General features: G+C 38.3%; 1 protein-coding gene across 9 annotated transcripts in view; it reads left to right on the forward strand.

Moving 5' to 3' along the window:
- The window catches only part of kiaa0825 (KIAA0825 ortholog), a 121429-nt gene that overhangs the window by 74221 nt on the left and 19941 nt on the right, over window positions 1–27267 (forward strand). For 5 of the 9 annotated variants that reach the window (XM_020706006.3, XM_020706008.3, XM_020706007.3 and 2 more), the window contains exon 23: window positions 11175–11325. The exons of 2 other annotated variants lie outside the window; for them this stretch is intronic. In XM_020706006.3, the coding sequence (XP_020561665.1) occupies window positions 11175–11325 (151 nt within the window). Of the gene's footprint in view, window positions 1–11174; window positions 11326–26796; window positions 26866–27267 lie in introns of all 9 variants that reach the window. 2 more of the 9 variants (XM_078952864.1, XM_078952862.1) reach the window with 1 other exon arrangement.

Here is a 27267-nt window from a genome sequence, read left to right on the forward strand (position 1 = left end):
TCTGCTTACCTCTGCACATAAATGTTTGCATGCATACAGATATGCCTGATGAATGAAATATACGTATGTGTTAGTACACATGTATGTTCATTTAAGTTAGTTTGTACAGTTTTGTGGGTGGATTGTATATGTGTGCAGGTTTAAGGAGACAATAGGTATGTGTGCTAGACTGTGTGTATATTTAAGTGTGTAGAATTGTGTGGTTATACACAAAAATTAGGCCTCAAGCAGCTTTCTTTGTCTGTTTTTATGTCCAATCCAGTCTTTATGTTCACTGTTTTTGTTTTTTCTGGACTCTTTCCCTGTTACCTCTTCCCCATTCTACCTTAATTCTTCTTCCCTGTCTGCTTTCTTAGCTCCTCTATTCAATAAATAAATACAAAAGAGGTTTATGCAAGTATACATCTATCTGTTTTCTCAGCTGCTGGATGAGACAAACAGGAAAAAAAAACTTGAGATTATTGTTGTATTTACCTTTTCAATGCCCCTGTCTTTTTTTTTTCTCTGCATTGGATTTCTCCTTTTTCCCCTGTCATCACACAAGTCTGATCTCTTTTGTATTTTTACAGAAGCATTGCTATTTTTACATCTAGTCACTCAAAACAAATAGTTTCCACTGGAATGTTTTGTGTGTTTGTTTGTGTAAGCCTGTTTTGAGTTTCTGGCGAAAATGCCCTCTCTGCTATAAACCTTGGGACGCCAGTTGTGCTCAGAGGAAGGCTAAGCTCGCAAGGTCAGACTCAAGGCGCTTACGCCATCTTTTGAGACAGTTCACCATATCAAAGAGGAGATCTTTGTTTGTTTGTTTTGGGCTTCTTCTTAATTTTGCTGTCTTTAAAACGATTTTTGCATTCTGATAGTAAGTGGAGTGCTGATGTGCGCACGTGTGTATTTGCATTCCTGCGGTCTGTTTTAGAAAGTGATGTTTGCTTGCAGTGTGGCCTGCTTGAGAGGGGAACCCAAAATAGTCTATAAAGAAGGTGCAAGCATTTCTGGTGTGTGTGTGTGTCTGAACTCACCGGTAGAGTGTGGGGATGCAGTGCAGCTCAGGGGTTACGATGGGAGCTGTACAGTATGTGCTGGGGGCAGGGAGAGGCTCAGCAAGGCAAAGCCCTTCTGTCTCCCTGTCATCTCTAGCACCACTGGGGTTTGAAAGTGCCAGTGTGTGTACGTGTGTGAACGCCGCAGTGATGCGGGTGGGCCCACAGCTGAACGGGCACTTGACTGGCACAGTGGCACTTAGCTAGCAAGTAGCTGCTGGCTTGGCGGTGCTCCAGTGTAACTCTGCGTGCTGTGAGGTTTTTTGTATCCTTGTGCGTTGTGTGATGTGGCACCAGATGCCACTCCATGTGCCCAAATTCTGTTGACATTTGGAGTGTGGGCAAGCGGGCACACAGGAAGGAAGAAGAGGAAGAGGAGGGAAATTTAATAAAAGGCGAAACAGCAGCTTCAGCCATCGCAGCATTGGTGCTGTCTCAATTAATGAACATCCAGACGTAGGCAAAGTCCCACAAATCCAGTAAAAACATGCAAAGCCATAGAGGGTTTGTGTTAGGGTTCTATATATATATTTTATAGTTTATACAAAGCCACCAAATAAGAAGAACGACACAATGCATGGCGGGAAGTTAACTGAAAATGGGCTTCTGTGTGCATGTATGAGGGGGGTAATTTGATTAAGCTGGCTGGCAGGAGGAGGAAGTGGAAATGGTAGGGTGACAGGTTGATGCCAACTTCTCTTGGCATGGCCTTCACCCTCACTGAAAAGAGATTTTCTGAAGAAAATCATGGTAAACAGAATCAGAAATAGGCAGATTAAGATGAAACAAAACCCACAACCTTTAGTTTATACTGTTTAACACATTCATTTCATGAAGCTGATTTTAATACTGTCGTATTCAATTATCTTTTTATTGCTGCATTGAGTCTGGAAATGTTTGATCAGCATTGTGCTTCATAATGAGGCTAAAAGCAACATTAGTGTTTCATGCTTATCAGGCCCCTTATGCTTTCACTTTTACACGAATGTTATCGACTGATTGTAGCCAAATAATGAAAAAAATGGATATACTTAGCAGGCAGACAGGTTTTTGCAATCCCAAGGTGAGCTGTTTCTTAAAGCTAAACTCATTCAACCATGTCTTCGTTTTGCCCCGAGTAATTAGAAACTCATACATTGTATTATTGGACTTTTGCCAAATATCTCAAAATTGGAAGCAGTCTATTGGCATTTAGACTGTTTTTCTGTGCAAATATTGAAGGTAGCCCAAACTACTGAAACAACTCCATACCATTATTCTTCCTCCACCAATCGTCTTCTGTTGTTATTTGCCAAAAGTAGACTCACCCACCCGACTGCCAAATGGAGGTAACATGCTTCCTCTGCTTTATAGTCCGGAGGCGTCATGTGTTTCACTGCGCTGTCCGATGTTTGGCATCGAATCTGGTGATGTAAGGTTTGCATGCAGCTGCTCAGTCATGGAAACTCAGTCCACAAAGCTCCTGCTGCACAGTTTTTTGTGCTTACATCAATGCCAGTGAAAGTTTGGAAGCCGTGAACAACGGAATCAGCGGAAAGTTGGCGACTTTTGCACGCCATGTGGCGTTGCACGACTGCTACGCCACATGGGGGCTTAACTCTGCCTTTTCCAAGCCTCTGGCTAAGTCACCTCACTCAGTGACTTTGCGAATCTTTAAGTCTACGCAATATATTGAAAATCTGTATGTGTGTTTGCACATTTAAATGATAAACAAAGTAAAATGTCAAAATTCCAAAGGAACAAAAATATTTTTTTCTGCAAGTTTCTTTACTCCATGTACTCAGTGACAACTGCAATTAACAAGAGTTGACAAAAACTTGTTCAAAGGACACCTTGTTAGTTTTGAGTAGAGCTAATGATTTTCTTTTTTTGCTTTATTTTAATTAACCTTTTGGTTGTGGATCTCTCAAGTCTAACTCCAATGATTTCAATGAAACCTTATTGACAAAGCTGCAATTGTTTTCAGGACCCTTCCAGTAAAAAAAAAAATCACACCACTTCTTGTCAGAAGCATTAAAGGAAACCGTGGCTGGAGTTCAGGAGGCTTTGAGAGTCATTACATTCTGCTCCCAACACATATTTCAATAAGTAACACTAAAATCCAGTCAAGCACACCCCCCACATTTTTACAGGCTCATTTAAATGCAGCAGGTTGGGGCTGATGTCTAGCATCTAGTCTCATAGTAATTATTTTAAATTGCTAAGAGGAACACAGGTCCTGGTGGGATATATTACCCTTACTCCAACAAGAGATGAATTTCACCCTGCACCTACATATACTACAACCCTTTGGCTTTAAAATATATATATATATATATATCTACATGTATGTGTATCAAAATAAATGTCTTTTTGACCTATTGCACAAACACAATTGTCCAGATTTATTTTCAAATACACACGAGTACATTTTGATTTTACATGTCCTAAGACCCAACAATAACATTTGACATGTTGATCTTAAAGCTATAAACAATACAATATGGCCTAAAGTTTAAAATGTTTTTTTTTAAAGTGCAGAAATCTATGTAGAAAGCTAATGATTACATATTTTATAGAACCACCTTTAGCAGCTTTGGTCTGTCTAAAGCCTCTAGTAAACTTTGATATTTTATTGAGATTATAGTCAACAACAAAATGCTGAAAGTCGTATTTTTTTTAAGTTAAAAATCATCTCTTCAATTAATAAAGGAAAATTAATCCATGATTTTTTATCAATCTCTTCTAATCTAATCCTTCCAAAAAATGTACGGTAGTTATAGAAATTTAGCAATTATTTTTTTCAAATGAAACCTTTAAAAACAGTTTTGGTGGTATTTTCAGTAAGTTTGTTTCAGTCAACCCTTAAGAGCATTTTATGTTTGATCATTTTACCTTATTTTTAATTGCATTGTTTTGAACAGACGTGAATAATAAATAGGATAGTAAGTTACATTTCATCAGATTTTTGAACAACTTAAAAAAAAAATCCTAATTGTAACTTTTTTTATACATACCACTTTTAACATTCATTTGGGTACGTTGTATTATGAAAATGATGTCTTTTTGACTGCAGCTATCCAAATTCTATCTTGTACAATTTATTTTAAGCATCATTGAAAGCCTTTGTGTTTTCACAAGAATCAAGTTTATTGTCAACCCATGTGTACAGTGAGAAACAATGAAAGTAGCTGGCAGGAGGTGTTAATTCCATTTTTTAAATTTAAATCTGGGGAGTTTTATGCTTTGATTTTGTCTGCCTTCAAGTTTTAAAACCAATAAATCAGATGTTGTGTTTAAATTATTGCTACTTGACTAGCTCTAATACCAAATGTTTTTTAACTCAATTATTACAGTATTTTATTCTAAATGGACACTACTCTGACTTAAGTAGAGTTTATGGAAACCACTTCTTTCCTTAAAACTTTGTTTAATAAGCATTGTAAAGGAAGTTTGTGGAGATGGAGATGAAAACTGCTTTCAGTTCATATTATAATTTATATAAGAGATTTTCGAGGGGAAATTGCTGGGAGGTCCCTTATTGAAAACACTTTTTCTTGGCGAGCTTTTTGTGGACGGTCAGCTTTATTTGCAATGTTCAGCTCACTTCTTGTCTTTACTGAAGCCCAACATCAGAGGATTTAGTTGCTGCAAAAACTAAATATAACTCCCGTTTGGCTATGAGGCTATTTAATCAAACATAATCCCAATGTTTCAACTATTTCCTTCTTTGCTTTTTTAAAGTTTTTTAATTTAAAAAAAAAAAAGTACACTCTTTCCCTATTACCTCCTTTCATCCAAAACATCTAGAGGTAACTTAACTGCCGTAGGTGTTTGTTTATGCACGACTCGCTATAGGCACACATGTGCATGCCTGCTACAACGCGCACTCTGCGGCATATGTACACAAGGTCACTTCCCATAATATAGGAAGCCTACAACTGCCAGTAAAAAATAAATATATATATATATATATATATGAAGAAAGATAAAGTACAAGTTTTGTCTTGAGTCTTGGAAAAGTGAAAGTTTGCTTAAACATAATCTGTTTGCGCTCTTGCTGTATTCTCCCATATATACAATCGTCCTTGGTTTATGTATATTTCTTTTGTCAGAAAGCACAGATGATACTTAAATATGTATTCTTAGATAAATGTATACGCAAACTAATACTGAATGTTAACCGGCAGCCAATCATCATAGGAGAAATTCACCATTTGACATCATTTCTGCTTTGATGGAAGGATTCTTGAAAGTTCATTCCTTTGAGGAGCATATGTTCCTGTGTAACTCCGCTCACTTTTACTTCTTTCCATATCATGTTGGAAAAAGTGGGATGTGTGAGGACCTGCCATATTTCATTTCATTAAAAATGCGCGGGTGCAACTACTAGAGATATTTATACTCTGACACTGGCATAAACTTGTATATCATTAATTTTACACAATATTTCTATTAATATCTAGAGTTCAATGTACATATTTTCTTATTTTATTGGTAATTTTCTTCTATATGTAAGTAATGCTAACAAAGGATTTTTTTTTGTATGCAAGCGATACTGTCACTTGTAATAAAGGTGGCACACAGTCCTCTGGTTGGAAAGAAGCTAATGGTGTGAGGTCTATGCAAATGTAACATTCATAGGCCATATGAGGAAGGATGTAGAGCAATGTGGAGAGAAATGCACTCCTTCCGTTTTTGGTCGTACGCTCCATCCTAGTTTTCTTCTCCTTTCTTTAACCCACACCTGAACCTGTCAGCTTTGCGTTGCAGAGAATTTTCCAGCAGTTCTTCGACATCTCACTCTCGCCCTGCCTGTCAAAGACCGCTGAGGGCAGAGAGAGAGCAAGAGGATGTACTGATGAATCCTCTCACAGAGCAGAGAGTTCACCTCTCAGGTAATCCTATAAAAAGCCAAGGTGAGATGCTCCTCTGCCTCACGCTCATTATAGCATCTTTACCCTGCACTGTAGCCACTGCTCTCTTCCTAGAAGGTATATTGGGATGGCGGTGCATTAGGGGTGGGGGGAGCTGGGCAGATGAGGGCACAGAGACAGGGGAAAAGGAGACCTTCTCACTATGCACACAGGGCTGATGCGTTGCACCGCATGTGCCACATCTGTTAGACTTTTTGTACCTCTCCCTCTTTTTCTTCTCTATTTCTCTCCTTCTTTTTCCCCTTTTCTCTCCATGTCCCTCCCTCCCTTCCCTCCACTCTCCTCTCAGTTCCTTTTTTAATCTTTTATTCATAGCTTAGCAGGTAATGAAAAATTTATGCCCTGAGTCTGGCATTGAAATAAATGCAAAACGAAAACAGAAGCAGTTTATACTGACAGTCTGAATATCTCTATCTAGAACAAGGCTGTTCGCTGCAAATCAGGAAACCTGGTGCCTCAATGTTAACTCCAACGCGTAAATGATGCTTTGTGGCATCCTGTGAAGTCGAAAGATTAGTGTGTTTTGTTTCTCCTTTTACTCTCCTCCTTTCATCTTACCAAAGGGGAGGGAAGTGGGCATTTTCCCTGGGCACCCTATCTCTAATCCCATCTCCAAACTCTTACCCCCTCACCTCCCCAGTGCCCACTCCAGGACCCAACTCCACCCCACCCACCAACCGGCTCTGTCTTGTTTTTCGAGTAGTCGATCAAAGTGGACAAAGTGTTAGATTTGTTGTTCTACGCGATGGTTCTCTGTATTCTCAAGTGTAATGTCAAGCAGTGTGTATCTGTCATAACCATGCAAGTGTGAATCCAAACCCCACTTTAGCAGAGGCATTACAGTTGCCAGCTCGGCTTAAAATCATATTCACACATACAGATGCAAACATATTTGCTGGCCTTACGGCTAAGATGAGGCTCTGGCACTCTCTTTGGAAGTGTTATACAGAGGCTAACTCTTCCCGTTAGCTCTGGGATATTGCTGTTGATAGTTTAAGAAGACATCCCTCCGCTAGTCCCATCTACTTTCAGCAGTTTAGGCCTGTTTTGTATGCAGCCCAACAAATCAGTCGCCAAAGAATAGGGAAATACTCCTGCAGTCTTAAAAATGTGCTCACAATTGAGACTTTATGTTGCATATCAGTGTGTGTCTGTGTGCACTGTGAAGTCCTGCTGTCAGCTGTAATTCTGTGTTGTGACAGTGCTAAGAGTGAAGAGGCCAGCTTGGCCTTTGCAATGTAGATAACTTCCAATTTGATACTTTCTGGTATCTAGGAAGAAACAGAGGGGTGAGAAAGACCTCATTTAGGACAGATAAAGAGACTTTTATTAAAAGAAGAAAACAGCCAGTGACCAAAGATCCATGCAGGACAGAGAACCAAGATCATACTGTAAGTTATTTTTGTGGAGTTTTTCCACGTATAATTTAGTTTCATTTTCTTTTTGTTGAAATCATACTGAAACGTATAAGGGCCGTCATGACACAAAATATTTATATACGAAAATAAAGTAGTAAAAGTATGACAAAAAGTCAACATTTTATGAGAATAAAGTCATAAAATGATGATAAAAAAAACTGTAGATTTATCCCTTGTGCTATCCTAGGCACTTCAACATTGGGAGTTGGGTCATCTAGACCCACTAGACAGTGCCCTGAACCTTTTTTCTTCAATGATTTGTGATCTTCACTGGTGTCCATGGATTACATGAAATCTTTCCACCTTTATCCACCTTTGTCATGGTAGGAATAACACGTCAATGCAAGGTGGGATCATCTAAGATAGCACAAGGGTGTTAAAGGAATATACTCGTTAAGTGAAAAATCCAATTTTTACGATACTAAAGTTATAATTTAATGAGTTATAAGTTGAGAATTCATGATAAGAATTTTATAACTTTATGACTCAAAAGTGTATTTGCTAAGAAAAATATTAACAGCAACAAAAAAATAACTAATATCTTGTTTCAGAATGAGAGATTTAGAGCATCGTAATCGGCTACTTCAGTTTGGTTTCACAAATTAGAAAATACTAAAAAGTCTTTAAGTGAGTCAACATTGACTTATAATAAGGATAAATAGGAAGAATTTGCAAGAAACTCTCCAGAAGAAGATTCTTGACCTACAAGGAGTAGTTTTCCAGCGGGCGGACTGTTTACGCCACTGGCAGTATTGCCGCAGAGGTCCAAATGCATTATGGGACATAGATTCCTTTGATGAACTAAAGCCTATAAAACCTAAACTTAAATTATGACTTTTTCTGACAATTTTATACTCGTAAAATTATGACTTTTATCTTATATTTGTATAAATTAATTGTCATAAAATTATGACTTTTTTCTTATAATTTTATTCTATTAAAATGGAAACTTTTTTCTCATAGTTTTACGACTTTATTTTCATGATATTTCCCCCTTTTTTCTCATAGTTTTACAACTTTATTTTCATAAAATTACGACTTGTTTCTCATAATTTTATTCTCGTAAAAATAGTGACCTTTTCTTATAGTTTTAAAAATTTATCCTCATAAAACTACAACTTTTTTCACATAATGTTGCAACTTTTTTCTGGTTAATATATGAGTTTTTCTCATAATTTTAAGACTTTATTGTAGTTTTTTACTTTTTTTTCTTTGGGTGGTGGCCCTAATACTTCGCCATAAACACAAGAAAGAAACATATTCATTTTTAAATTTTAAATATTCCTGTTGTTGTCCTGGATTTTTAGGGTGGAAGTACATTTTCTTATGTACTTTAGAACAAAGAATATCTTAGAACCAGCACCCAGACCTCCTAAAGGATGTTGCTACTTAGCACAATACAGTGGTTTGGATTTTGATAGTGAAAAGTGCAAAAATGGAAAATAGTTGATTTGTGAAAACATATTTTTTTCTGCCTGATTCTTGCAGAAATGTATTAAGATATTCCTAAAGCAGTTACATACTTCTCTCCATAAATATGGTAAGAATATTTTTTAGTATAAGAACAGGTTGGGTTAGAGAGATGGATTAAGGTCCTGAAAGAAAAGTGTTTTTAGAGAAACAATGTAGCAAATGGAGTACAAATATTTACCCAAGCTACTTTTTCCAACAGCTGTTTTTCTTCCAAAACAAAGCCGGTTTATGCTTCATGAATTATTATATGACATCATGTTGTGAGGAAACAGTGAGTGTATTACGACTTTACCGGTACTTGCCGTACAGTCCACTTTAGTTTTCCTCATTATTTCACAGACATGTCTGAGTGCAGCATAAGGGAACATTAATAAAGAAGTGAGCAGGGTTTGGATGACCGAATGCCATCATTGTAACAGAATATTGAAATTATTAATGTTAGATATTTCATCTTTGAAACAGGCGTAACTATGTTTACTCATGAATGTGTGTGTGTGTGGCCTGCTCCACTGTCACAATGTCTTGTCTTTAGAAGAGCACAGCAGTGTGGAGCAGCAATTAAATGAAGATCTCTAATTGGCTGCTTCATATTAGGGTCAGCAGCTGGAAAGAGAAGAGAGGGTTGTTGCACTCGCTTTAACACTTGCATGTGTACTCGCTGCACGCACGTATTCTCACACTCATCTACTCGCATACACAAGCGCGCACGGCCGCTGAACAAAATTCAATTATTAATGGACTGATTGCTCGAGTGGAGCTTCTCTGGGAATCTGAACCTGCCACACTGAATAAAATAAAACCACTGCTTTACATTTTCATTATACCGAGCCTTGTTTTAAATTGCAAATGCATCTCGGAAATCCACTGTTGCCCCTTCCTCCTTACCCCCCCCCCCCCCCCCCTTACTTCCCCCTCCCCTTTTCCCCTTCGCTCACCCAAGCAACCCTCTTCCAACACTCCACCTCCTTCCTCACTGGTTACACATATCCCTACATGTACTTTGGTACAAAGTGATGCTCAGACTTTTGCATATCTCACGGCTTTGGTTTGGGTGTTTGTGTAGTCACCATTAAGCAGTCTTCTTAGAGAGAAAAGCCGCGTGTTTGTGAGATAAAGGAGTTGTGTGCACGAGGAAGTACTTCTGGGGGCACGGCGAAGCACCTTTACTTATTTGCAATCAGGTCAGACAGGCAGCACCGCCATATACACCACTGTCACCTCCCTCTAGACCTTCCTCTTTCTCTCCGTCTTCTCTCCCTCATCCCCTCTTTCCCGTCTCCCCTCCCCTTCTCCTCCTCTACCTCTGCCGTGTTATGCTCCAGCATCAGTGAAATAGCACATTTTGTCAAGTCTTGGATATCTCAATTATCTCCTTCGTAATGCTGAGTACATTCCTCTTTGTTCAACTGTCTCACTTTGTCTTTTCTGACCCCCCCCCCCCCCCACTGCCCTCCACCCCCTTCTCCATCCAGCTCCCTTGCCTCTTAAATTTCCATTTCTAATTTACCTCCATGTGTTTCGCCCTCACCTTGGTTGCCCTTATTTTGTCATACATTAACTTAAAACCAAAGTGCTGATTTCATCATGCCCACTTGTGAATTCACTTTGCATTAGTGTCTGTTTAATGTGTGTGCTCATATCAAACCCACACGTTTTTTAGTATGAATATTGTGCAGTGTCACAACTGCATGTTTCTGTATATTTTTTTTTTAAATAATAATAAAATGTTATTTTGGTTGCTGTTTTTCACTCTCACAATCATGTTACCAATTCTGAATGAGATATTTCTTAAAATGAAGATTCCAGCTAAGATGCACATCTTTTTTGATGCTGCAATTTTCCACTATATGATAGGAGACCCAAAAAAATATTTGAGTGAATTTGAATTAATAGGTCTTACAGACTCAAAAATATTGAAGAAATGTGTTCGATTGTTAACATATGTTCTTGTGCCCATTTTACTTGTATCTAAAGTTTCAGCCACAGAACATCCACCAGTGGTAAAGTCTGCAGCATTGCTCACTTGTCCCCCCAATGCAATGCATTGATAAAAACCACATCTGGCATCTGAAATGGCTGTTATTGTCATGGAGGAACCTATCAGCAGTGTTTTATCATTCTATTTAAGCTGATGTGTACAATGTGCATATACTGTTAGTATCCTAAAACATGTCACTGTGGGACCTCACACAGCCTCTTTGCTTATGGTCTTGAAAGTTGCTTGGATGCGTTTAAGCAGTCTCCTTTGTTTAGCGGTTTCTCTTTCCAGCTCTGTTTTTTTTTTTTTTTTCATTTGTATCAAGTCTGTGTGTGTGCTTGCGTTTCAGAGTGCTCCTAGAGAGGACAGAGAGGCTCATGGGAGTTGTGCCAAGGGCCATAGTATCACACTGCAGTGTCTCTCAGGGCACATTGTTTATGCATGGGGCCACATATGTGGCTGGAAGGAAAGACGGCGCATACCACAAAAGACACTATGAGGTATTTTTGGACCCCACACTCACGTGAGTGTAAAAAATAAGTACAGTGTGCATAAGCACATACGCTTGCACACAACATGTTTTCAGCTTGTGCAGATGAGTTTGTGAGTGTGTGGATGAAGGAGTTTTCCCAGCCTTTATTACAACCCACAGGTGCAATGGAAACCTCATCCACTGGTCTTTGTTTTAACGTGTCAGCAAACTGCTGTCCGGGCAGTTTGCCTGTACAGTGCTGCTCTCTCGTCTCTTGGAGCAGGGTCAGCACACTCCTAAAAAAGTTGCACCTCATGTGTCCGTGTCTGAGCATAAGAGCATCAACGCAGACGGATTGAAAGTTCTCAATGGGAATAATTCCTGTCATTCTTCCTAACATTATTTTTGTCACTTCTATTTTTTTCTCAATTACATTCAGTTCTATATGCATTAAGATTTTTTTTCATTAGGACTAATTTACTTACATTCTATTTTCTCATAAAGCATTGCAAAACATTCAAAAAGTACGCTGGATTTAGAAAAATCTGTAACACGTTGATGTAAATTTATTTTTACATGTTAATTACAGATATTATCTGTTTGTATAATAAATTTGTATCATAAAAATAAAACAAGAGATTGTGCTTGTACCTATATTTAAAATATGTATCCTGATTAATACAGTTATAACATAGTTAATCTTAGGTTTAATTTTCATTGGAGTTCAGTTCCATTTTTTGTGCCCATCAAATGATCTATTCCAGACAGTTACAATTAAAACAATATTTTTCTGCATTAAAAAAAAAAAAAACAATACTTAATTTGGAATGTCTCCAAATGCAAATGAGAGGGGAAAGCTTTGACCTGGTTCTGGATAAATGCTGAGTCAACTAAAATAGAGCCTGATTCCCTGATGATATGCATTCCTATGAACTCACAGGCTTTTCCTAAATTGGATTCATATTTTTATAGATAAACATTGCACAGCACATCTAATGATAGTTTAATAGAAAAATAATATCGAAGCTAGATTTCGGCTAGCAGCTGAAAAGGCCTGAGGGATATTCATCTTTTTAATCCTAATAGATAATATAGAATGTATCTGCGCACATGCCACACTGATGATAAACTGTTGTGAGTCTGTTTCTTCCCTGTGAGAGTGTCAGCAATGGCTTTGAAAGAAACATGTCATTGCAGTCCTGACAACAAGGTGGCACTCTGCACTAAGGCAAATCCCCTGAGGCTTTTTTTTTTTAATCCCCCAGAGGACACCTTTATATACACTCTTTCTGTGTGTCGGTGTACTGTGTTTGAATGTGATGCTACAAAGATACTCCTTTTCCAAATTCTTTCTGGCTGTGAATTGACTTCATGCCTCGTGAGATGCAAGTTTGTGTGCATAGTGTGTATATAAAATGTACACAACAAAAATGTATGCAGTGAAGGAAATGATAGTTTTCTGTGGGTTTGTGGTTTTCACATGACCTTTGGGGGAAATGCTACTGTTTCTTGCTTTAGCCACTCTGATTAAATGAAACATTTTATTTTAAATTTATTTCTGTACTATGTGAGAAATGTCAAAACAATTACATTTTGTTACCAACAGGGATGACAATTAAATTTGACATTTTTGTAATGCACAACTTTAAAGTTTGACGTCTTAAAATATGCTCTTTTGGTCAAGTCTCAAAGTAAATGTGCAAATCATTCAGTGCTCTGAATTTATTTATTTTTTTCCTCTTTGTTTAAGATTTCTCCCCTTTTTCCCCTTAACAGACTTTTAGCCATTTGTCGCATTTTCAGTCAGTTTCTAAAAATGAAAAGCTTTTAGTTACTTTTTTAAGGATTAAGTTGCTGAAAGGAACTCTGAGGGGGGGGGGGGGGGTTTAATATTTTTTACTTTGGTAAAATTTAGCCTATTTAACAATCAAATGCAGGTTTTTACATTTTCTAGAAGGTGTTCAGTTCAAAATTTGAAAGTTGTAGCACACAGAATATGAAAAAATATTAAGCTTATTATCTCTGTTGCATCTTTCTGGTCACTTATAGGGACTAACTATAATCCATGAGGGTCAAGTTACACTGCTTTGAAATTTCTGCCTGGGTAACACTTTGCTGTGAGGTGACAAAAGGCTTAGGTAGGGAACAATATCAGAACTAGCAACTCTTTTTTTTTATAATTAGTTTTTTTTTCTGTCGTGTTTTTAAGAAACGAACGAGTACGCCATGGTAGTTTGGTTCATAAATGGTTGCCTAGTAACAAATGAAAGAAAGAATGAAGAGAAGCAAGGAAAGCAAACATGAGTTAATAATTTCATAGCACAGTTAATCATGCAAGTTTTTTAGGAAAAACATGATCATTTAATTGTTGGGAAGTGATGAACAAATGGAAACAAAGGCAATAAACATTATTGATCAATTAAATTGGTGTTTTAGGAAACTGATGAGTAGACGGCAATTGTATGGTACATGTAAGGAATAATGGCAGACAAAGTATCCGAAATTAACGCATGTTGCTGCTGCGAAGTGCGTTAATTTCTGATAATGCACACTTCGAAGGCCATTAACCCGCTTATACCATGGTCACTTACAAAAGAAATAATTATTCAATCAGTTTTTAGTACTTTATTCTTGTTATTTTTTCGGTTTGGATTGCTTTTTTCACAAAAAGCGGATTATTTGGTATGTGGCCAACTTCGACAGCAGCGGCAAAACAAAGCGATATCTATGCTGATCGTCACGATAAAGCATCAGTTCAGAGAGAAAGTTCACCTCCTATTGCTTGTTTTTGTCCAGATAATGAAGCAAAAGTTTGTTTTAAAGAAGCCAGCGCAGTTATACAGAACATTTAAGCTATGTGACCGTAACTTCTTTTTTGGGTGTGCATTATCACTGGGGATTATGTAAGGGTTAATGTCCGACACAGTGTGCATTACAGTAAACCCTTGTTTTTCGCGGGGGTTACGTTCCAAAAAGACCCCATGATAGGCAAAATCCGTGAAGTAGAAACCTTTATTTTTTTTTACAATTATTATACAATTAATTGCTCTATTATACATTGAAAAGAAAGAACGAACCATTTTACAGGCTCAAGCATTTGTGTCACAAATAAAAGTACTTTAGAAATTTCTTTTTCCACAAATAACTTCTGTACTCTACTGTCAAATAATAATTTCAATCATCCATGTGAACAGAAAGCTTCAAATTGCGGAGATTAGCACTGCCCACCGCAACCCGAGTAATTGGATTAAAATTTAAAATGATTATGAAAAAAATACCAAGTACAGTGGGACAAATAGTGACTCAGGTGTATTTCACTGCTCTTCAGACTGAGCCGCTGCATCCTGACTCCGCTCTGCAGTGTTTTCTTCTTTTGAAGCCTGCGGTGCAGGTGTGTTTGTTCGTGGGAAGAACATAGTGATAGGCAGTTGTTGTCGCTCTTTTTTCTATGGGTTTTAGAGAAACTCGAAATTGCAAGATAATTTGCACGTATGTAATGTAAATTTGGCAAGCTGTTTTACGTACGTGTACATATTAAACTGCAACGTTATTGACGCACAGGTAAAGAAGAAGTGGAGTGACTTTTTAGCCAATCAGAATGCAGAACATAATGCACAATGCAAATCCGTGAAGTAGCGAAACCGTGAAAAGTAAACCGCGTTATAGCGAGGGATCACTGTATTACTTCTTAACAAACGCCGTGGAAGCCAGAACCGTCCGACGTATAACCCTTTTTAAACCATTGTCAGGGTGAATACTCGATTCTAATTGGCTGCTGGATGTGCATTAAAACGTGATAACCGCACGGTGAAAAAAGAAGTTCCAGTCACCTAGCTTAAATGTTTCGTAACACTGCGCCGGCTTATTTAAAACAACCTTTTGCTTCATCATTTAGACAAAAACGGTAAGCGGTAAGAGGTGAACTTTCTCTCTGAACTGATGCTTTATTCAACCCATTGGAAAGATCAGCATATATATCTCGCCAAATCTTGACTGCAGCGCTTGTGCGGCACAACGCGGACTATTTGTTACGTGATGCGGCGCATCCAAATAAAAATAAAAAACAAGCATTAAGGACTAAAAACTGGTTAATATGTATTGCTTTTGTAAGTGACCATGGTATAAGCGGGTTAATGGCCTTCGAAATGTGCGTTAGTACTTTTTAACGCACTTCGCGTCGGACGGTTCAAGCTTCCACGCCGTGCGTTAAAAAGTAATACTGCACACTTCGTCGGCCTTTAACCCTTACTTAGTCCACTCCCAGTATCCAATCGAGACAGTTATTCACATGGCCCATACCATTCACATGGTATAAACAAGAGTATCAGATGAGTGGTGTATATGTTAAGAACTGAAGTTACATTACCTTTCTTGAAATGTTGATCCTAGCTGCTGAAAGCAAAACAGATCATGAGTACTGACTCAGGGATTGCAACTGAACAATTGATTAAGAACTTTCATGAAAGCCAAGCACTGTGAACAAATTCTTAGAAAAATTTGAGTTAAGTTGTTATTTAATAATTGACTTGATTAATTGCCCATTTGTTTCCCAGTTTGCACAGCTTGCCCCTTCCTGTATTGTAAGCCAAAGTGCGGTGGCAGTGTGTAAGGGTGCTGTTAGAGGAGCAAGAGCACTGGCAAGTGTCCTCTGTGCCATCTGCACCAGACCTCAGCCTGCAACATCTGCCATCCCCACAAATGCATACACTCACAATCCCATGAGAAGTATGCACTTCTGTTGTCACACTGTTAATATGTAGCTGTCATATACTGAGCATATGGCACTAACCCTTCCCCCGAACCTGAAGGTCCAACGTCAGATGTGACAAGCTATGTGGAATTAGTCTCAATTCTACTTCTTATAAAAGGTTGTTATTCACATTATGTTGAGGTCACTCTCATAGCAACTGTCAAATTAGGCTGCATTTTGATTTGATTGCCCGACTACGTGCTAGGAGATGCAGTGATGAGTAATTTTCGGTCGGCTCTTCAGTAAATGCTGATTTGTACGGCTTGTTGGGTTTAATCAGTGGTTGAGGTCAGCCAAAACTTGTTTTTTCACGCTCGCTGGTATGACGGTACATTAGTGCACGCAGCTGACGGCAAGCGCGCACGGGGGACAGTCATCATATTTGTTTTTAGAGCTAAATGACTTACACGACACACTTCACAAATGACACAATGCACACAAAAAAGATGCATGTTTTGTTCGACTTTTTCGGCCTTGTTGCAATGTTTGTTGAATAACAGCAAAGCACTGTGCGGAAGTGTCAATTGTGAGCAGGTTAAATCGAAGAGTTAGTCTCCCTAGTCTCTGTTGCTTGTTAGTCTCCGTTTCACTCTTGAAGTTTTTATTTTTTCTTAAAACGATTAGAAATTAGTGTATTTTCATAAAATTGCAAAAAGCCGTTTTGGATTTCATCAGGTGCTTGTTCACATGAGTCAGCGATAAGGCATTTCCAATTAAGTGTCAAAGGGGGAGGGGTGCTTCTTTTTCTCCAACTAATATTATGTTTATTTGAACGGCTTGTGATTGCTTCTGCGCACGCACCTGTATTTGCGTGGTGGCCCAGGGCATACGTACTGTCAGACAGAGACTAATCACCTTGCCGTTGTGATGACTAAAAATTAATTTCTTCTTTAAGGGCTTGATTTGTCTTTTACCAAGAGCCATTGTTAGACTTCTCCACAATTCAGCTGTGATCGCTGTTCTTACGACATCAGCTGATAACGAATAAAAAGGTTTTGATTGGGCTCTTGACTTCTAGTGCTGCTCTAGTACTAAAGGAAATAATTGTTGCCATTATCACTTCTAAATTTCTACCTATAAAAGCTGTAATTTTTTGGGGGAAAGTCATTTTTCACCCTTAAGTCTATGGTTTTTTTTGTTACTTTGATTTATTTGTTAGACATATGCAGAATTAAATTAAAGTGTGTTAACTGTCTTAAATTAAAAGATAGATCATCATGTTGGGACTGCACAGTCTAGAAAAGCTAAGATTTTTTTTTTTTTTATTTGAACAGGTTTTATGTGCTAAAAGCAGATTAGGTGAACATCTTCTGTACATTAAACAGATTCATAGAAGTTAAGATAGCTTTTTTTATTGACAACAAAATGCTGCAGAGTAGAATACTCAGGCCAATGAAATATTTATTATTTTCAATATCCTATTTTTCCTGTCCTACACAGAAAAATACAAACTTTAGATCAGATCACAGCTGCAGTTTGAAAAAAGTTATGTCACACTTTATTGAATAGTGGTTCAAAAGGTGTGTTCTCCTAATGGCACGCAATTTAGCTTAGAATTAACAGGACAAATGGCAACTAAATATTTCTTAGGGACTTTATTTAGTTTTAAGTTAACATTTAAAATTTGTTGAGAGATATTTATCGAACACATCAGCTTCAAAAGTGCGTATACAAAAAAAAAAGGATTTAAACACAATTAGTTTTCACCCAACACATCTTGCCAAAAAAAGTATTTTTTGATATAAAGCAATGCAAAAACAGCTTGGTTACCCATTAAATGCAGGAGTACAGAAAAAAATGTAAAATGACTCAGGAAGACTTCAGCTTTTTTTATGAGCTGTATAGGTGTGGTATAGTAAATGCAGATGATTGGAAAACCATTTTCCATGGTGAAATAAAACCACTTTATGGCTGGACCAGATCTCTGGAACACACTCACAGATGGTAAAATTGTCTTTACAGCATTCAAGAGAAGACTTCACAACCATAATCTCATTTTAAAAAGGTAGAAGTAAGCAGTTCTATATACTACTGATAATAAAAAAAATACAATTTAAAGACAGCATCAAGGACATATGAAGAAGAAAGTCAAAGAAAAGAAACATGTCAGGATCCAAAAAGCAGGGACATCTCATCAATCCCACAAAGCGAGGCTTTTTAATGAGTTGATGACATTTTAATGACATGTAATTCTGGTAGAATCGCTACACGGGTCTCTATTGACAGTTTTTCACAGTAAAAGTGTGGAATATGCACTTGACATACTACAGACTGTAGATAAGCAAAGACACACTCATCTTACTGAAGAGCACCTGAAGAAGTCCCCAGGTCTGAGAATATGGTACATTTGTGTTATTTACAACCAAACAACTATCACTTTGCATTAAATGCTTAACAATCACGTTTTTCGTGTTTCCAGTTTTTGCTAATTAAATTATCTCAAACAATGATGCCGAAGAAGGACAAAAAGTAGCTGTTAAGACGTTTGACTATTTACCAGGAGATGAAATAAAGTCATTCTATCACTCTAAACATTGGGATGGTGTATATAGGTCCAATTTTTTTCTAGTAATAGCCATCACTCCCTTGTTTATTTTCTTTAGCTGATTTCTCCAAGTCTAGTCCGTCTGCTGGTGTATTTAGAAACAGAGCACATTATGCCTTACCTGTTTATCACATGGCATCGTAAAAATGTATCAAATAAACAATCCAGTACTCTTATACTTTATTTTTTGGTAAGTTGAGAAACACCAGTTGAACAACTGCTGACAACCCCCACCTCCAGAAAAAACACACACACACACACACACGCACACACAATGGAAACATAGTCTTAACACAACAGGACATAAAAGGAGACTTTTAATATATTTATTTGAGTTTACCATGTCGGGAGATGGTTATCTTACAATTAGATATTTCTTGTCATTCTCAAATCGATAATGAGTTCTTGGCTTTTAAAAAACACAAAGAAAGAATAAAACATTTTGTTAAATTTTGATTAATTGGGAAAAGTTCCACTGTGCAGATATACAATTTACTGCACAAGCCCAGAAAATCCTTTCTCTTTCCTGCCCACCTGTTTTGATGGTGAGGTACTGATGAGTTGGCATTCACTTCTTCATCTGTATTTATCCCTTTCTTCTTAAGCCTCACTCTCCCCTCTTCTTCTGCCTCAACCCCACCTCTTGAAAAGCGAAAGTGCTGGTGACTTTAAAAGGCCATGCAGACACACTGGCAGGAGATGCTTGTTGTCAGAGAGGGCCAGGCAGAGAGCCGGGCCTTTTATCCAGACTGCTTTGCTCCCTCCTTCCCCTGCCTCTGGTGTGAGAATGTCAGAACTGTGCTATTTATCCTAACGTATGGCCCAGTGTGCTGCAGCTAATGGGGGGGCTGTTTGAGAGGTAAATGCATATGTGTAATTGTCAGGAAGCTGGAGCGACAGAGAAGAAGAGAAGTTGCAAAGTGGAAACATGCTGTGTGAGTTGAAAGATCAAAGACAAACCGTTTGTAGACATAACAGTAGTGTTTCAGGTCAGCAAAATAAGTGTCAGAATTTGTCTTTGTGCAACAACAAGGGCACCTGTTTGTCCATGCTGTACTCACAGTACCTCACTTACCGTATTATCCATACTATAAGGCACACATGAAAGCCTTTTTTTTATTTTTTTTATTTTTTTAAACAACAGTGCGCCTTGGAGCCCCTTATATATGGATTAATCCTGCTTTGTGCTTACTGATGTCAAAGCAATTTGAGAGGTACACGGCGCTTCAGAATGTCAGAATGCTTGTGTTATTGTGAATTCGCTAACGTGTAGCAGTCACAGTAACACTTCAGAAATTCTTTTAGCTGTATATTTCTGTTTTTGTATGTGTTTTAAACAAGGTTGGGAGGAACAGGTATTGTGAAAACGCTAACACAGCTAACGCTTCTCAGGTCGCTAACATGTAACGTGTTATAAACAAAATTTAGAGTTATTGTGAGCGCAGTTAATAAAGTCTGACTGACTGACTCTTTTGTCCAGCTTAGTGCGCCCTAAAATGCACCTTATGTATGAAATAAATTCAAAAATAGACCATTCAAAGACAGTGCCCCCCTATAATCCAGTGCGTGCTATAGTGCAAAAAATACAGTAAACGTGCAAAGGAATCCAATCTGTTCAAAAGGAATGTATCCGTCAAATAAACACCCCATAGTGAGTAAAGTGCAAACCAAGTCCAACACAAACTCTTGACAGTAATCTTCTTAATGAAGTCTTTAACAAGGAGCAAAATCTAGAATGCATGTGTTTTCTTTAATAAACAAATGAGAACGTGTTTGAAGTGGACTTAAAGGGAAAAGTGAGAAATCGCAGCCTGATGCTCGGCAGAGCTGCCCAAGGCTGTGAGACTGCTTAGCGGCTACAATTAGCCCTATTGAAAAGCTGCCATGATGGCTTCTGCTGCTTAATCACCAGTTGTTGACACATGTGTGGGCCTGTCAGGTGTCTGCGTTTGTTGAGTGATGAGTTAATTTCTTTCCATGAGACGTAGAAGAATTCTGTGTTTATATCTGTCATGAAGTGTATTTGACTACAACAAATGTAAATAACTTCTATTATGACATGTTATTGCTTTTTTCTGTTTGTATTAGAGTATAGTTGTACATAGTGATTACCATAGCATTAGTATATAACTTTATGCTAATACACCAATTTATATTTGTGCTATTTTTAGCAATGGGTGTGAACAGTTGGCTGCAATTGTAGTTGCCTTCTAACTGCATCAAGCCTGATGAATCAAAAATGCAGAATCAAGGGCTGTGTACCAAATCTACAAATTATCCAAGAGCTGATTTAACACACTAATTAGACCACAGTGCAGGGGTGTTTACACATGCAGGGAACCCTGTGCTCCAACAAAGACCCACTCTGCCCAGTACCAGCTATCAGAGAGAAGAAGTGTAATGGTAGAAGTCAAAACAGGGCCATTCATTTGCTCTTGTTGAGCTAAGTGCATTCTTGGCTCACAGTCGGGGGGCATCGCACCAGACTGTGCAGCTGAAGCCAGAGAGCCCATTTGCAGAGGCAAATGTCACCATGTCACACCGCCCTGCATGTCTGCATCTTTCTCTCAGTGGCTGGTACCCTGCCGTGCCCTTCAGCTCTAATTCTTTCTCTGTTTACATCTGTTTCTGCTTTCTTTCTCTTGTGCTACTTCAACCAATGTCTCACTCTCAACCCCGTCATCATGTCCGTCTCTGACTTTAAGATTAGCCGCTGCTCAAACAGGAGCTTTCACTTTCTACACATTTCATGTGCCTCAGCAGGCTTCAAAATAGTACCCTCACAACTTGCCTTGCTTTTTTGTCTTGATGTTTTATCGAATACTATTGACCCTTGTTATGTTTTACACTCCGGTACCCATTTGTCTGTATTTTGTACACTTTTCGTATATTCATACCATATAGATTTGGGCATAGGATGAGATGATCAAGGCAATAACTGAGAGAAACCCGTTTTATCTTTTGCATCCCTCATTCTCCCTGCCTTTCCTTTTCCCTCCAACACTTTTGTGTCATGGAGACTGTTTCATCTTTCTGCGGTTTGTTTGCATTGCAACTGGAGCGCGCCCCATGGTTTGCATGTTGCCACTCTATCTCAAAACCAAACAGAGTGCATGTGTTTTTGGCCCAGCAAAATGTAGTATAGGGCAGCAAACGTGTGTGTGGAGCTGCCAAGATAATGAATAGGCGATGCAGCTCATGCATGCTAATGTTATGTTGTAAGCAGTTTTGTTGACAAGTGCTAATACTTCTTTCATACTATCATCAAACGCAGCTAATACAACAGCCATTACTCCACAGCACTCCATGCAAGACATGATGGATTGTGACCTTAATATAGGTTAGCTGAGTTTTGAAAGTTAAACAACCTGCAATAAATCACTGAATTATTACAATGCACTTTAATTGGTTAAGGACTGTTTATTTCCTAAAGAGGTACGAAAAATTGGGTTTCTGCACTTTTTAATTTGCAAAGTGCATTTTCATTACAAATGGCAGTTTAATATTACCCTCCTTTGTCATGCAAAATACGCAACACACTGGCAATCTATTAATTGGACAAAAATGCGGTGCCAGCTTAAATCGTCCTCCTCTCTCACCCCATCTCTCTGTCTTTTTCTCTCCACACTTTTCTTGGGATACGATATCACAGCATTGATCAGAAATACAGCAGAAACCTAGGTAAAGTCTAGCACTCCCTTTTTGCAACATGCTAGACTTTATTTCATAGGTAAATGCAACACATTTCTACAAATGAAACTAACAAAATGAAAAGATAGCCAACAAGTGGTTGACAACTATACTTGGTTATGTATGGGGACCAATTAGTTTTGTGTATGCATTATATAATAATGAAGTCCCACCATTTTATATATTTTCTCCTACTCTTATATAAAGTGTAGACTACATTTATTTTTTTATCTGAATTCTGTGAATAAATTTTAATTCATAAATTACATGTACAGAAAATTTTAGCATTTGTAGGCCAAAATCATGGTACAAAATCTGTTCGGGGTGTTATTACCTGAAAGAAAACAATGCGGTGTGTCCATTTACTATTTCCTTTGGTGTGTCATTTGCCATTACCTACCAACCAACCGACCGACCATAAATATTTGGATGGAGACACATTCTTACTAATATTGTTTTTTGTACATTACCACAGTGAATTTTAAATCAAACAACTCAGATGCCATTGAAGTGCAGACTTTCAGCTTTTATTCCATGGGTTGAACAAAAAGATTGGATACAAAGGTAAAAAAAATTAAAGCATTTTTTAAACACAATCCCGTCATTTCATGTGCTTGTAAGTTATTGGACAAATGAAATAACTGAAAACAAAATGGTCATTACTAATATTTGGTTGAAAACCCTTTGTTGGCAATGACACAATGACAGCCTGGAGTCTTGAACTCATGGACATCACCAGATGCTGGGTTTTCTCCTTCTGAATGCTCTGCCAGGCCTTTACTGCAGCGGCTTTCAGTTGCTGTTTGTTTGTGGGCCTTTCTGTCTGAAGTTTAGTCTTCAACAAGTGAAATGCATGTTCAATTGGGTTAAGATCATGTGACTGACTTGGCCATTCAAGAATATTCCACTTCTTTGCTTTAATAAACTCCTGAGTTGCTTTGGCTGTATGTTTTGGGTCGTTGTCCATCTGTATTATGAAACGCCGCCCAATCAGTTTGGCTGCATTCACCTGGATCTGCACAGACAGTATGTCTCTGAACACCTCAGAATTCATTGGGCTGCTTCTGTCCTGTGTCACGTCATCAATAAATACTAGTGTCCCAGTGCCACTAGCAGCCATGCACGCCCAGACCATCACACTGCCTTCACAGTGTTTTACTGATGATGCAGTGTGCTTTGGATCAGGAGCTTCTCCACGCCTTCTCCATACTTTTCTCTTACCATCATTCTGGTAGAGGTTGATTTTGGTTTCATCTGTCCAAAAAATATTTTCCAGAACTGTGCTGGCTTTTTTAGATGCTTTTTAAAAAAGTCCAATCTAGCCTTCCTATTCTTGAGGCTCATGAGTGGCTTGCATCTTGCAGTGTACCCTCTGTATCTACTTTCATGCAGTCTTCTTTTTATGGTAGACTTGGATATTGATACGCCAACCTCCTGGAGAGTGTTGTTCACTTGGTTGGCTGTTGTGAAATGTTTTTTTTCTGTTTTCTCAGCTTAATGATGGCTCCTTTCACCTGCATGGAGAGCTCCTTTGACCGCATGTTGTCTGTTCACAGCAAAATCTTCAAAATGCAAGCACGAGTCCTCTAATCAACTCCAGGCCTTTTATCTGCTTTACTCATGACATAAAAAGGGAATTGCCCACACCTGCCCATGCAACAGCATACTACAGACTCCTTTAAGGGCTTTCTTACTGCTCTGACTGTCTGAAAATATTAAAGTAGTGGAGGATTCAAATGTTTCAGTGAAAATGTCATTTGGATGTGGGTACAGTTGTATTTTGTTTAAATAGTGTCAAAACAGTTATTATCCTCCACAAGTAGCACAAAAACTGTACTTGGTATTCTCATTTGTGTGTTTGGGCGTAGCATGGCTCTGGAATTGATTGTAAGACCAGCCAGAGTATATCCTGCTTTTGCCCAACAGTTGGTGGGATAGGCCCCAGCAACCACTGGTTTCCCAAAAGAGATTATGCGGGTTTGGAGAATAGATGGATGGGTTTAACATGCAAGTATCAAACCAGTTACATTCAGAGACAAAATACTGTGAAGACTGCAGAAACTGATCTGCTTAAGTTAAAGTGTCCATGTGCAGCAGTAGTTGCACCTATTGTTATAACTATCAACTCAGTACCAGTAAATATCATGCTGTTTTAATGGCTGTTGCATAATCTTTTCATGGTCAAGTTACAAGATATGCAACAAAGTTGTGCATCACAATATACAATGTATTGACCATAAGATTACCAGTATTTAGTTCTGTTAGATTAAAAAAATCTGATTTAACAGTTTAGTCAGATTTTAAGATAGAGGCAAATGTGTTTTTGGATAAAAAAAAGTAAGAAAGTTCAGTATATGCATGCATTAATGTCATTATCTTTCATTTGTTATGGGTTACATATCCATGTTCACTTATAAAGTAATATTTTTCTTAGCTTGTTGGGATATAACAGCATAAATACGGTGGATCTCATTCATTTTTTTATTTTTCTGCATGTTTGGGTAGAAACAATGCAAATCCTTAAGACCGGGACTACGGTGCCATATGACTCCCTGATGGCAGCATTACGACACGTTGCCAGCTGGCTTTGACAGGGTGCCACCCAGACATGTCACAGTGCTGTCCTGTTTCTCTAACCCCAGCCAACATACACACACAGACTTCCCTCGACACAACTCACATACAGTCTATATCCCCCGAGGCCATCACTCACCCGTCATTCTCTGATGCCTCGTAGACCAATCAGACGCTGTCTCACGAGACACAGTGTCACACATTTAAGGATGCATGACAAAGTGCTCCTTGATTTCCCAGTGGCCACTGTCTGCAGCCTGCTCTCACTTCTAAACATGCATGAACGTCCACACACACCAAATGCATGCGTACACCCCCAACATGCTTTCATATGTGCTAGATGATATGTGTCAGAGGACATTACGTCAGCAGTTGTGAGATCATGAGGTTTTACGCTGGACCTTTTTTTTTTTTACAGCTGGTAGAACCAGTGAGGGGTGAGCAGAACTGCCAATATTCAAAGTTTTATGACAAGAAATATGCCATTTAAATTTCATACTAAAGCAAAATATAAATGTATTTGCAGAAACACGGCAGTGTAGCACCTTTTTTCCCACTGCATACTGAAGTTTGTGGATACTCCAGTAGAGAAAACAAAGGCAGTGTGTTGTGCCTCTAACAGAAAGCAGCTTTAACTTGCACAAAACCACAAGGAGTCATCATGGTTTTTAAGAACACTTTGGTTTCCTTAAAAACCACATTCATGCTGAAGCAGGGGGAACATCTACAGCCCACCAGCAACCCTCCAAGATGACGAGAAGCTTGTTTTTGATGTTGACATTTACTAAAAAAAAAGCTTAGTGCTTGACCTATGTTCTGTCATCTTCCTTTGTGCTCTTTTTTCCCATGTTTCTCTCTTTCTCTTACTTTCATTGAGTGGGCTTTGAGCCACACGAAATGACAGGGCCTGTGAAAAACTGCAGAAAGCTTTGCTATTAGAATAGAAAGAGGTAAAAAAAATACAGAGAAACAAAAGAGAAAAAAGAGAAATTAGTTGCAGCAATAGTTTGAGTGTATGGGTCTCAAAGTTACCTCCGCATGACCCACGAAAACTGTGATTTTTGCTCGGGAAAAAAGGCATTTTGGAGCCATTACTCAAGCCCTTGCGGTTGTGCACTCATATGAAACAAGGCATGCAGGGTGGGGGTAAAGGCGAGGAAAGGTATAGCACCAAAGCTCAATTGCAAACATAGCTTTTATGCTGGATGAAAGCCAAACTTCAATTGGCGAGAGCTTTCAAGGTCCTGCATAGGGGTGGCATTGAAGAAAGGCATACAGTAATGTTAGAAAGCCATTTGTGCCACACTTTCGCACAATTACGGCCTTTTCTCTAAAAATGTGTTGTTTATAATAGGTGACTGAGGCAACAATTGTGCTGCTGCAGCTTTGATGCTTGGGCTCTGTCGAAAGACGGGGTACAATGCTCTAAACACGGGACAATGAAGAGCCTAATCTTTACAAACCTGGAGCAGATTTCATGCTCCAGGTTTGTAAAGATTGTAAAGAACATTTAAGCAGGAGTCTGTATACTGTGCATGTTTGCGAAAAACACTGTATCTTGTGTTTGAATATTTATATTTGTGCTCTTGTGAGGAACTGTAGCAGGATTTGCCTTTTTCAAAAGAACCACAAAGTGTATCAAGACACAAAATTCCCCCTCCCAAGTAATCCTCTATCAGTCGCGATCAATTAGAGATTTTCTGCAGTAAAAGAGACTACAATGGTTTGATGTACTGACAGTAGTTGCTGTGAATTTACCATCATCTTTTAGGCAGCTTTATGAAATGGTAATTGTTTGCCTGCATTTTCCAAAATCCAGCACTGCTCCTGCTTAGTGCAAGATAAATCGGTCATAAATAATTTTACCAAACCATATATTCAGAGCTTTGCTTTTAAAACAGGGTTTGTTTTGGTAATGGAGTAATCTTTTTTTTTAATAGAAAATACATCCCTTCACCATTCTGGGTTTGATGGATTAGCATGGATGGCACCATGGAATGAAAATTCAGGTGTGGTGATCCTTTTACCTTCCCACACCCCCATTCCTTTCACTGAGAGCGGAAATCAACATCTGGAAGCAGAATATACCATGCATGGAAAGCATGCACAGGTTTTTTTTTTGTTTTTGTCTTTTTTTTGTACTACTGCTATAAAAGTCAACTGCTTTGACCTCTAAATTTGTGATTTTTTTTTTCTTTTTAACCCAGTAATTTAAAAGCTAAATGTAAAGTGATGCCTGTGTTACTGTGTGCTTAGCAAAAATGTCCGGAGCACCAAGAAGTAAAAACATTAATTCTCCAACAAAGGGGTTTATCACCTTTCAGCGATTTGTTTTTTATTCCTGTCATCATTTCCTTCCTGTCTTCCTTCAACCTAGCATTTCATCATCAGTACACGTCCATGGGGGTCAG

Source organism: Oryzias latipes, chromosome 9, assembly GCF_053564925.1.
Source record: "Oryzias latipes strain Hd-rR chromosome 9, Olatipes_Hd-rR_3.1".
Classification (NCBI taxonomy): domain Eukaryota; kingdom Metazoa; phylum Chordata; class Actinopteri; order Beloniformes; family Adrianichthyidae; genus Oryzias; species Oryzias latipes.